Source organism: Lepisosteus platostomus, chromosome 28, assembly GCF_059453375.1.
Source record: "Lepisosteus platostomus isolate fLepPlt1 chromosome 28, fLepPlt1.hap1, whole genome shotgun sequence".
NCBI classification, from domain to species: domain Eukaryota; kingdom Metazoa; phylum Chordata; class Actinopteri; order Semionotiformes; family Lepisosteidae; genus Lepisosteus; species Lepisosteus platostomus.
In genome coordinates this window covers 9,384,516-9,397,296 of record NC_142638.1, presented here as the reverse complement: position 1 = coordinate 9,397,296, position 12,781 = coordinate 9,384,516, and the positions used below count along the sequence as shown (strand labels likewise).

The window sequence follows — 12,781 nt, the reverse complement described above, 5'->3', positions numbered from 1 at the left end:
GTTCATTTTGCGTGTTACAGAGTTGGGTTGACCTGGTCCCAGGAACCACAGTGCAGACGGCTCTATGGGTCGTCCTTGAATCACCTTTTTCTAAACGCGTGGAGCGATTTCCTTTTGACCACTGAAGCGGTCGAGTCGTTCAGCTGGGTGACGCTCCTGGTTTCCTTGTAACTAAAACCGGTTTCATTCCTGCGTCGATCAGAACGCAGCACGCGTTCCGCGTCTTTACCAGTTGATGATTTCTGGGTGACCAGGTGGCCAGCGGCTCTTCAGGACCGGCCTGGCCTCTCCCAGGTGTGTAGAGTGTGCCCCCTCCCATACCAGCAGAATAGCTAGTGGACCTCTTTAACCTGAAGAATTCAGACACTTTCATTCATGTCTGTCTCGGTAGGAGGGGGAAAAAAAAGAGCTTTTTTTTTTGAGTTGGAGAAAAATAGATTGCCTTTCTGTGTGGTGTATTTGTCTGTAATGAAGAGCACCATATGAGTGAAAGAATGGCTGCTTTGTTTTTTTATTTTGTGTATGAAGGCGGCGGTGGTTTTGTGGCTGACTTGCCGGAAGCCATAACAAACGATTTGCGAGAGCTGTCACCAGCTCTGTGCTTGTCCTAATGAATGTATTGTTCTGTGCTATTTTTTGCTGCTTCTGAAGAAGGGATTAGTGGTATTTACTACAGGAATCTGATTAATGCTCTTCCTTATGAGTTTCAAATTGTCTGTGAAATAAAATTTCAACACTGTAGATGGACAGACAAGTTGACTATTTTTGTAATACCTGCTTTTTTCTTGTTGTTGGTAGCCCTGCACATGGGATCACAGCAGCATAACCTGATGGGTACTGGTGTAGCCATCCTGCCCTGGGCACAGGAATGCTGTTCATACCCCTGAACCTGGAGAGAGCAGCTCTCCGCACAGATGTGTGTCACGGTGATGGTGACCTCTGTTTGTAGTGCTGGCGCAGGAAGTAGGCTCTGTGTACGATGAGAGAATCCCCTTGGCGACTGTGTAAAAACACAACCCACATGCCCGCCCCCCCCCCCCCTCATTTTGCCCCTGGTTTTGTGATGGTTTTCTGTACACAAGATGAAATTCCAATACAAACCAATATTGCGGTTTATTTTGAAAGTTGTAATGCAAAGCGAAGTGCCTGGACAAGAGAGGGCAACGCAAATGTTTTGGGGAAAATGAGATTTCAATACGGTCCCCTTTCTTACTGAGCAAGAGCCTCGTCTGTTATGTAGATTTCTCATGATGGATGTAATATTTCCTTTCCCTGTGATGAGCGAGAGAGGGGAACAAAAATCAGGTTTATAGGAAAATGCACGGCAGTACCTGTTCCTGAAAAAAGAAAATCTTGGGGGGGGAGGATAGTTTTCTACTGAGCTGCAGTGAGTGTATATTTCTCTTAGCTCTGTGGATGCTTTAAGGCTACTTTGCCCTTCCTTCTTATGTGGTAAAACACTCATGGGGCAATTCTCTCACAAGCAAAGCCCCAAACAGGGCTTTTCTGTTTCTAATACAAGCTCAGCGTGGCTCAATTCTGCTAAGGATTATAGGTCCAACATCGAGGCAGCGGAACGGCAGCGAGCTCTTCAAAAAGTAATTTACTCCCTTAAATCTGACATTGTTAAACTGTTAAGCTCCCCCGTCCCCTGTATGCAGTTATAATCGTTGCAATAAAAGAAATTTATACTGCTCCAGTGGAGGGGAGGACACTAAATTTCAACCCTCCTGAGGATCTGGCCTCCAGAGCCAAGCCGCTCCTTCGGTTTCACGGAAGAAATGAAGCGAGTGGATCTGCCGGGATGCCGACCGCCAGTGGGTCAGCTGAGGCAATTGATCACGAGAGGCTGGGAGCATGCAGGCTTGTTCTTTGTACGATGTGGAAAAACATCCTGCTTGGGGAGAGAAAGGTCACATCCAGATTAATTGATGATATTCATAAGCGCGGCCCAAGATGATCTGGGTGCCCGTTCTGTTCATCGGCCTTGCTGGTGCTTCCTGCCTGAGGAATGCGAAAGCCCAGTGGGGTGATGAGCCGCTGGGAAAGTCTTTTAACTTTTTATTTTGGGGGTTTTCCTTGGCGTTTTATAGTAAAACGGTCTTGTTTCTGTCACTGTGCATGACGTTGCTGTCATCGGGAGTTGACTGATTTGGCAGTAAGGCTGTTTAAGATGGAAAAAACAATCCAATCAGAGAAGGAAGAGTTTTAAGGGAAGTCGGAAAAGGGAACTCTCTCTTAAATACTAGTCAGGACCACTGTAATAAAGCGTGTAATGGATTATACAGTTAAATGTATTGCTCTTGTGTTCATGATAATCAAGTTTGAAGCATTTTGCTCTGGTATTTAAGCAGCTGACGTGTTATTAAGCGTCTTGTCGCAGAACCTCACAGACACGCAAGATTCAGAGATTATTAGGCACGACTTGTGTGACAAAACAGGAAGCCTCTTTCCTCCTTGTTGACTTTGTAGACATGCAAAGCAAAATGTTTTCATGTTTTTCAAGTGTGTGTAGGTGTCTGCATGCGTTAGTCTGTAGTGTATGACTTCATGACTTTACAGCGTCCAGAAGAGAGAGAAAACAAGTGGATATTCCAACTTTTAAAGATTGTTTTTCTTAAATTCATGGCAGTCGCTCTGATGGTGCTGTGTGTTAGGGCAGTGGTTCTCAGCCCTGGTGGAAACCCCTCTCTCCTGGTTCTCAATCCCAGGCTCTTTGATTTCAGTTTTCTAGTGGGGGTGAGTTGAAAATTTGCTTTAAAATCTTAAAAGTTCAGATGGGATTCATAATGGACTCATCCACCCATTACACCAGTTTCTGAGTTGCAAAACTGCCCCCTGTCAGGTGTGTGGAACTGGTCCCTTTAAACAGTGTCTGCCTTCCCAGGCTGAAGTGCTGGCCTCATGTCTTCTGCGTTATAAACAGAACAAGTCTTTGTTCAAATCTGTCAGCACGTTCAGTAACAGGCTCTGCAAATGTTAGGGATTCTTGATGTAAAGGGCAGGCACTTTCAATATTTACGTATCGCGCTGCGCCCGGAGTCTTGTGTGCTCTGATTTGGCAGACGCGGGCTGGCTGGAAGCAGCAGTAAAACTGGATATTTAAGCTGGCAGAGAGCAGCAGTCACAGCCCTGGGGGTTCTGGATTTGCTCAATCTAATTTTAGTTGAAGTAGGTCAGTGAAGTCGCCCCCCAATCCCTCGCCCCCCCAACACCAATCTCTCCATTTCTTGGGGAAGAGTTGTTTTCTAATTAGTCGGAGTCGACTACAGGGAATGTTTGTGTTAAATCATTTTCGTGGTGAAGGCATTTAATGAGCTAGCAACACGACAGTGCTTAAATCCTGGAGGCCTGGCCTCGTTGTCATGCTCCCCTTCCGAGCCCCCCTTCAGTGTACTCCGGCACGTGCACGCACACACACAGCTCCTGTGTTGAAAACCCTCTGGCCTAGCATTAAATCCTGGAAAGAAAAGTCTCTCTCCTCCAGGTCGTATCCTTGCACCGTTAAAGGAAACAGTGTTCTTCACCTGTCCCTCCTCTCTCTTTCTTCCAGAAACTGCACTGGTTTCACTGGCGGTAAAGCAGGGGAAACTCCTCTTGCACCCCCATTTGTATTACTCTGCGTAGCAATCTCGTAATATGGCGAATCGACCAGTTCATCCAGCTTTTTAGCAAGTTACGTGACCGAGCTGGATATATCAACATTTTCCAGCTGAGTGGATTAGAAGGTGCTGAGATGGACACCCTTGCCACTGGGTAGTCAGTCGGATCGTCAGTATTTCACTGAGAAATTTCATGTTTACCGGCAGCACGCTGCCTCAAGTTAATTCATGCGCACACCTTTGCCTGTTCCGTGCAAAAATATAATTCCTTCTTTTTTCTTTTTTTCAGAAATCCCCAGTATTTCAGTGCCAGAGGTAAGCGATCAAAGATCTTCTATTTCACTCTTACTGATAGCAGATACAGTAGTTCTACAGTCCCATTTTTTCTGCCACCAGTAGATGATGATAATAATAATAATAATTGCTTACACTTATATAGCGCTTTTCTGGACACTCCACTCAAAGCGCGTGCAGCCCCACCTGGATGATGCGACAGCAGCCATAGTGCGCCAGGACACTCACCACACACCAGCTCTCAGTGGGGAGGAGAGCAGAGTAATGTAGACAATTCATAGATGACTTAATCGAGCCATTAGGTCTGCTTTCTCTCTTTCTATTGCACAGAGTTTATTCATACAGTTCCTTTATGACAGTACATGATTGTACTAGCCAGGTGTACTGACCTCAGCTCATGACAGTCACACCCCTTGCAGCAGGGGCTTCCAGTCCCACACACCTGCTGCTTTTCATTCTGCAGCCCTCGTTACATCCCCGAGGCCTCACTTGAGTTCTGAGGTTGCGTCAGTCGAATGTTTGCATTTTGTTTCTCGTCACAGGTTTTGGGATTTTATTTCACCTTACAGAATACAGCGGTTAAAGCTCCGGCATGTTTAAGAGCCGGGAGCAAACAGTTCAGATTGATTTTATTCTTAGTAAGTCAGTGGAGGGTTTGATTGTGTAACGGAGGGTTCAGTCGGAACAAAAGCCCACAGGTGTGTGGTTCACCAGGCCCAGTTTTGGGAACCACTGCTCTACAGATTCATGCTTCTCTGCTTGTGTGAGCGAGTTGGTGACTGAAATAAAACCAACGACCTATGCCCTATGCTCTATTCCTTCACCTGGAAGCTATTTTTTTCTTTTTATTCATTTCTTACTACCCACATCAAGGACTCTGTGGAATATGAGTTAGTTAGCTACTGTAACACTCGTTTTAAAAAATCTGGCAAGGCTTCCCCAGTAACTTAAGGGTGTGTATCCTAGCCACTGCTTGTCTGCATGGAAAATCATATAGAGATCAGAAGGACTTTTCTTTGCTGGTTTGGTATCTGATGTAACCTATTGAGGCTGTCCCACAGGGTTGAGTGCTGGGACCTTTCCATCAGTATCTATGTTGCCTTTTGCTCAGATCGTCCTCCATCATGGACTTGGGGTTTGCTGTTATGCTGATGACAGGGAGAGCTGTTTGCAGACCAAATTAGATAATGTTTCTGCGGTTTCTGTAGTTGTGTTCCAATGCAACAGAACTCTAAGGTAAACCGTGACAAGACTGAGGCTATGTTCACAGGCTCTAAACCCTAGCTTCACTAAGCTTCTAACTTTAGTGTTGCTAAATTAAACCCTTCTAAGAAATTAGATTTCCTAATGTTTTCACCCTGTGTTGTCATTCGAAGCACGTTGTGAATGTTAGGGGCGCCTCTCTTCCCACCTGTGCAGTTTTGGGCTTTAAATCTTGTAAGTTGCAGGATTTAGTATGTCTAGGATTCAGTGATTTGTGTGATAAGTAAAAAGTAGTTTGCATGCGTATGTGTATCGGGTGGGTAGCTGCGTCAGCATGCGTAGTCTGCAAAGGAACAAGTAATAGGTTTATTCCATGCTGAAAAGGGAAGAGAGAAAACGAAACGTTTTAGCTGTGAAGCCAGTCACACCCGAAGAAGGCTTCACGGCCGAAATGTTGTGTTTTCTCTCTTCTCTTTTCAGCAAGGAATAAACCTATTACTTGTTCCTATGTATGTCTATTCTCCTTTGCACATACAAGATGGTTAAGAATCAACTGCATGAGTATTATCCAGCTTATGATCTTATAATTCCGGCCTTCTTCGTCAGCCAGGGTCCACCTGTGGACCATGGAGCCTTCTCTTGTGCAGTTCCATGTCTGTAGAGCCCACTGCCCAAATCCATTAGAGACGGTTGGCATCTTCAGAACCCTAGGAAAGGTCTTTTTAACCACTTAATGAGACATTTAACCGTCTTTCTTGGTTTCTCCAACTGAGTTTGCCAGTATTTTCTTACACTTTTTTTTAATTCTGTTATAAGGAAAAAAAATGTTACGATTTTCTGCCACAGACTAGGGTAGCCTTATACAGTCCTGAAGAATGTAGTGACGTTATGGTTCCTGACTTATACATATCTGGAGGACACGGATTCAGTCTCACTCAGGAGGAGCAGGGTTATACTGGTACTGGACAGTGAGGAATGCTGTCTTAAGGCTGGGAACACCTCTGTAAAGGATTGAGTTAGCAGTTAAACAAAACTACAGGAATGATTTTCTTGAGTATGAACGTTGCAGGTGTGTTGTTAAAACTGCAGGGCTTTGGTAAAAGCCTAAAGCTGTTGATTACACGTCTCAATGATTCTTTTGTCACTGTAAGCATAGTATAAGGAACTGATCTTTGTGATAATGGCGATGGAAAGTGCCCGTGTACAGTATATGCAGTAAAGATTTACATAGCTTCAAATCTTTTCTTCAGTAATCAAGAATTTAATGGTGTTGTGGTTTAACTGGTCTGGCAGGCTCATTTTTCAGGGCCAGGGTTGGTAACGACTGTGCTAGAACAGCGTTTCTCACAGCCAGTCCTGAATGTCCTGTTCTCATCCATCTCACTCCCCCTGAGCTCCTGGTTCCATTAATTGTTCAATCGAATCAGTTTAGCACTTCAAAAGACAGGGCGTGCAGGATGTCCAGGTGCACCCCAGGGCTGAAGGCGAGCAGAGCCCAGACAAATCCTGCATGAGCCCAGGGAAGCACAAGGACAAGCAAGATCAATTGCTAGTGAAATGCAGGAGGAAACTGGCGGGGCAGTGAACACAGTGGTGGACCTGGTGAGGTTAAGGGGCTGATGCAGGCAGCAGATTTGAATCTGGATTCGCCTGGACGAGGCAGCAGCAGGTGTCCCGGACGTTTCCTCTCTCCTCAAGCACATCCCGAAATCCTGACCTGGTCACCCCCTGGTATTCATCCCCTTCCTTTCCGCCCAAGCAGGCAGCGGCTGTGTGATGTGGTCTGGTGAGTGAAAGCGATTTGTTTCCTCAGCGGTGTGAGGAGAGACCTGGAGTGAGGAGGTTTCCTAGTCCCGATGCGACAGCGAGACTCCCATCCCAGCAAGCAAATGCCTCAGTCTGTCTCTGTCTGTCGAAGATCAGAGTCCTATTTTTTTTTCTTCGTTTTTTACTGCCGTACCCAAGTCTGGGAGCAAATTATGGAAAATTCTTTAGTGACAGCTTGCCATGGGTCTGGGTGAAAAGTACAAGCCTGGATCTGTGCCTTATGTTTCCAAGCACAAATGCAATGTGATCCCCTGATGATAAAGCAGAGACAGAGTGTGTGTGCACGTTTGGGAGGTTCTTTTACGAATGGGGAAGATAAACATGTGTAAAATGTCATAGAAGAGAAACTTAATTTTTGTGTTCCTTTTGAACAGTTAGCCTTTTTCCCTTAAAAGCAAAGATCAAGAAGATGTATCAACTCCAAGGAGAGTCAGGTACGTCTTGTGGGGAAACATCCCGCTGTACAGAGAGAGAGAGAGAGCTGGTGATCTGTTTTTTTTATGTTTTTCTGGCAGAGCTTCCAAACCTTGATCCTGCAAATTGAAATGCTGTTGGGAGCAGCCGGTTGTCTTAGTTCTGAGCCGAGGGCGATCTGTCATTGGAGGGGTACTGTAGCAGTAGTGTCTGGACAGTGAGTGCACGGCAGCACTTGTGAAGTGCAGATAACAAATGTTCAGCGGGAATGTGGCCCAGCTCCCGCTGGAGAGACTGATTCAGTACATGCTCAAAGATAAAGTAGGAGACTAGAAAAGAGGACGGAAACCATAGTTGACATCAAAATTGCAAATGCTTCGCCTGCTCGGAGGTGAAATGCTTCAGAATCCACAGAGTGGCAAAATTAATAAAATGAAGAAATGACTGATTTAGCAACAAATAACTGTTTCCTTCTTACTGAATACAGTACAGCGTGCTGTGAGTTGCTACCATGAGCGTTGCCATTTGTTGCCTGCCAAACTGTACTTGGAGACGTTATTTAATTAACCATGCAGATTTCTCTCTCATGCCATGTCAATGGTCCAGCAAGCTGAAATGTATTTTCTTGTGTCTGGAAATGCAATTGCGGCGGGCTTTGAGGTCAAAGGTCACACGCGGCGCGGCTTACACGAGCATTAATTTGGGTGTTCCACAGTCGTCGGACGCTGCAGTCGCGGCTGTACTGGAGCGATCCCCTCAGCTGGTCCTTGCCGCGGCGCTGCGCAAGGCCGTCTGGGCCCGCAGGCACTATCGCAGGTGCTTCCTGTCAGTTGGCAGCCGTGCGGGAGTCTAGCGATGGTGAGCGCGGTGGGACCCACAAGTCCCGCCGCTCCAGCCTCTCCCCCCGCTGGGGGAGTCCAGGAATCTTTGGCAAAGCCGTAAATACGTTTCTGCTGTAGCCACTCGTGGGCCATGTCGAGGCATTGCACTCAAAGGGCATTTTCTACAGGTGTAGAATCTACCCATGCGGCACGCGCTTAGTGCTGTGTAAAGCCTGTTGCATTTCGCTTTGGTGACGTTTTCCCGTGCAGCTAACGGGAGATCAGTGCCCCAGCGGGAGCGCGTACAGCCTGGGTCAGGAGAGCCGGACTTGCTGCCTTGCAGGTCACTGGGATGTCCCCAGCCTTGTGCTCACCTTCCTTCCGGAACGCCATAAGCAAGTGCATTCCCTGTGCGCCACTTGGGAAGTTCCTGTCCCAGCTGCTGAAAAATAAAGGCCGGCCTGCAAATTCGTGCCTTTGTTGAGCTCCTGACACGCTCCCTGCTTGTGACCTGCGGCACATGATCTCCCGTTGGGGAAAACAATGACTGCGTTTGCTTTTGAAGATTCCAGGTGGTATTGGCAGAGAGGAAATGCGAGTGTTGTCCAGTTGATTTCTGGAGTGATTTCGCTGCCTCTGCTGTAGCAGAGCATGTTAACGTAATTTATGAAGCTCTTGTCTAGAGCCGCACTGCGTGTGGGTTCTTTCTTTTTTTTAAAGGACAGGATGTTTCCAGGGAAAAACGTACTGCTTCTGAGTCATGTAAACAAGCCGGAGCTTCTTCACAGTCTTCAGATTTTATCCCGTAAGAGAACAGTAACAGGGGAATCGCAGGTGACTCCAGAAACAAGACCGCTAGCTCCGAGGCCTAGCTGAGCTCTGTAGCCAAGAAGTCCCTGCTTCGTTTGCCACTTGTGTACCTGGGGTTCCCAAATAGCGCCTCTGAGTGGCTGAGAGCTGGCAAAACTTTCCTCGGCTTGCTGTGCTAAAAAGGTCACGACCAGGAGAGAGTGTCCAGTTCACCCCTTGTAGTACAGGGTTTGTAACGGCAAACCACCAACAAACAATTCATGATTTCAAATAAGGTGAGCAAAAAGTTCAGAAAATTCCCTTTTCTGATTTTTTAAAGAAATATATGACGTTAGCTCTTTAAAAATGACTATACATTTGGATATATATATATAGGACTATAAATATTTGGATAACAGTACACTGAGATTGTAGGTTCTGACTTATGGTTACAGGTGCAGTATGTAGAGCATAAGTAAAACATTTTCTTTGTAAATATGGGAGGAAACAAAAGTCTATCATTCAGGATCGGGGAAGCATGTGTGACCTTTGAACTGTGCGCCCATTCGGATTGTTCCTGCGCTCGGAGTTCCTGCTCTGGCCCTGCCGCGCTCTGTCCTCGCTGACTTCCTTCAGAGCCAGACGGCCAGGCTGAACAGGATGTCTGCCTTCCACTTGGACCAGGCTGCGTCTCGGAATAACTGTGGCGTGAGTTTCAGGAATGTGGGGAATGTCGCGTTGTGGGCCCGCCCTCGTGACCACACCCTGGATTATTTTCGCATACGAGCCTCCGGTTTTTCTCCCATCTTGTCTCTGGTGCTTTCTTCATCCTCGCACATCGCAGCATCTGGGATCATTAGATAACGTCATCAAGGAAAATGAACTGTGGCAGAATGAAACTGAAAAATGTGATTAAACTGACATGATGAAATTGAAAAATGGTTATAATTAAACAAAGCAGGTTCTGCAGCAGCATTCTTATTGATGGCAAGCCAACAACTCCACCTTTTAACCCCTGGTTTCACAGTTGTAAATGCCCTAATAAATTTTCAAACCGCTTTGAAAGTAGTCTTCTATTTGTTTTGTCTTTTGATCCATTAGTTTGTTTTTCACTTTATTCACTGTGTGACCAACCTGTATAACAGATGTTGGCTACCATTCAGGACCTGAGATCATCTCGCATGTCTGTAAGATTTTTTTCAATCTACAGTACATATGCAGTATTTCTGGGTGAGTTAAGGGGCTTAGTGTCCACATGTGCATATGCATTGCTGGGGCCTTTTGTCAGCTTTGAGGAGAGTATAGAATATGGGAATTAATGGACAATGAAACAGGTCCCAGTTGTCACCTGAAAATGTTGTTGCTCCGAGCTTAATAGAAAGGGCAGACTTTCTTGTACAGCGTATACGTTTGTTTTCATTCAGCGACAAAATAAAGGGATGTTGGAAAGTATATACAGAAAATAAACATTATTGGAAAAACATGCTGTGCCTTTGAGTAACTAAGGAAAAAGGTACCGATTACCTGACAATGGCTGTTTTCCTAGACTGTAAGGGATACACAGCAGTGTGCTTTGCAGTGCCTCCTAGTGGCCCTAGGAGGCTTGAGCCTGCCCCTCCCCCACTCTCAGGATTCATTTCTCACTGTGCAGCTGTCTGATTGCATGGTGGCGTTTGATTCTCTGCATCTGCATGTAATTTTCTGTAGTTTTCCTCTTCTATTTCTTCATTTATTGTTTAGAAAATGCGCGTTCTTAAAATCAAATGCGCACAGTTGTCCCAGCACGGTTTCATAAAAGTGCTGAAAAGAGAAGAAACACCACGTTCTCCCAGCCTTCTTCGGGTGTGAGAAAAACAGGGCAGTCAACATCATGGAATAAACCTTTACTTGCTCCTACGCATGCTGATGCAGCTACCTACTTTAAATAAACATGTATACTGTGCAGTATTTTTAAACCGACTTCATCTGGCCCTGTCACAGTAACAAAAAAAGATCACAAACACACTAGAAGAGCCGTTGTCTGTACGTCATCGAAGCAAGTCCCTGCCAGGAACAGAAGGATTCCTTCTCCTTTCAGAAGAAAGCTATTTATTCTGAGCAGAGGATAAATCACTGAAAGGCTAATAAATAAAGGAAGATCTGAAGGCTGGCTGCAGCTATAGATGTAACCCCCTTGTGTTACAAGCAGCCAAGCTTTTCCGCAGTTTCCCCTCCTGTGAGCCCAGGATGGGGTATGATAAAATCCGGCCTGGGCTGGAGAGATTTCTCGGTGTGAGCCTCTCGGATTTTCTTGAATGCCAAGAGCTCTCTCGCTCGTTGGTTCTCCCGGCGGTCCGGTGTTGTTAGGCCTGCTTTTCCTTTTCCCAGAATGTATTTGGCATGTTATAAATCTAGTTCCACTGGAGGGCTGTGTGAAATAACATGGCGCCCACACAGTGAGGGAAAGGATGAGGCCTGAAACTGGGGGGTCCTTTGAAGATGTTCAGGGTTGTCCTTAGAAAAGCCTGTTTTTTTTTCTCGTCGTAAGATCTTTAGGGTATCTGCTGTCCATCTAAAGCACTGATATTCACTCCTGGTCCTGTAAGGCTGTCCTCTGGTTTTCATCCTGTATGATTAATGACTTGATCTAAATGAATTGTTCACTTAAGGGGTCTGTCTTACCACACATTACCACAGTTTCCAGGTCTTTAATCATGGATGATTACAGTTATCTACAATGACACTCAGTCCTGGAGGGCCGCAATCATTGTATCTCTGATGTCAAGACAGCAGACCTAATATTCACTGTAAAACTGTTTCCCCTTAAGAATTTGAAGACTTTCCTTGTTTTGAGAATGATTGATCTTTCGTGTACTTTCAAGCTCTCTGAAGACAAACCTTTACTTGAAGAAAAAAACGTTTGCGAAAAACTTGACCGTGAAGGGAAGTGCTCAGGTAAAAACGTCTGTGCTTTTGGACTGGACTCCCGGGGCGTAGGTTAAAGTACAGTTGAACTAAAAGAAACTGAACGCCCCACAGGTATGCAAAATCCGATGGCTCCCGAAATTTTCAGTGTGTCTATTGGTAAAGAAACTCGTTTGCAGCCGTTGACGGACGTGTTGCAGTTGCCGAAGATCGCGCGGCGTTTCGAAATTATTGATGGATTCCTGTGACGCAAGCATGTACTCTCAAGACCTTCCACCCTCACACCTTGTTAAACACATTAAACCCTCAGTCAACACCAGCTCATTGTGCTGTGCTACCAGTTCTTCCCTGCACTGAAAACCCATCACTTTTCCCTTTGACTCATTCCTGCAAGTGCCCAGATTTTGTGCAAACAAGCCTTTCCTTTCTTTTGTTCTCTAACCAGTTTTGCATCATTTTAAAAAGTGTACTTAATCTAAGTTTCTCAATCAAGCTTTTTTTTTACCCACAGAAGGATGTTGTGAGAGGACCTAGGAATTTTCTTGGAGAAATGTGCTGTGTAGATTTTCCTTTTAACAGTGTGACCCATTTTCAAAGCAAAAACACTGCGTCTACTTATTTATTCTTCTTATTCTAGAACAGCTGTTTATGAAACATAATTTCAGCTTTATTGTAAATGAAAATTGCTCTCTTGTGTGATAATAGGTGCAGTGAAGCCCATGTGTATAGATCCAGCATTGCTGAGGTGCCTAAAATGAGCCTCAGTCAGAACACACCAGACCTGACTCTTAAATGTGATGCCCTTTTTGAGTGCCTTATCAGCTGCATGACTTTAAAACTGACTTTTTCCAGAAATGTAGCATATTTAAAAATGCTTGTAATTAGGGTCTATAAATACTTTTAGTTGGGGGGGAGAGAACTCGGAAA

General features: G+C 45.4%; 1 protein-coding gene across 3 annotated transcripts in view; it reads left to right on the top strand.

Moving 5' to 3' along the window:
* The window catches only part of skap1 (src kinase associated phosphoprotein 1), a 162,023-nt gene that overhangs the window by 7,147 nt on the left and 142,095 nt on the right, over nucleotides 1–12,781 (top strand). For 2 of the 3 annotated variants that reach the window (XM_088623055.1, XM_088623054.1), the window contains exon 3: nucleotides 3,892–3,917. In XM_088623055.1, coding sequence (XP_088479181.1) covers nucleotides 3,892–3,917 — 26 coding nt within the window. Of the gene's footprint in view, nucleotides 1–3,891; nucleotides 3,918–7,225; nucleotides 7,361–12,781 lie in introns of those variants that run through there. The other variant, XM_088623056.1, reaches the window with a different exon arrangement.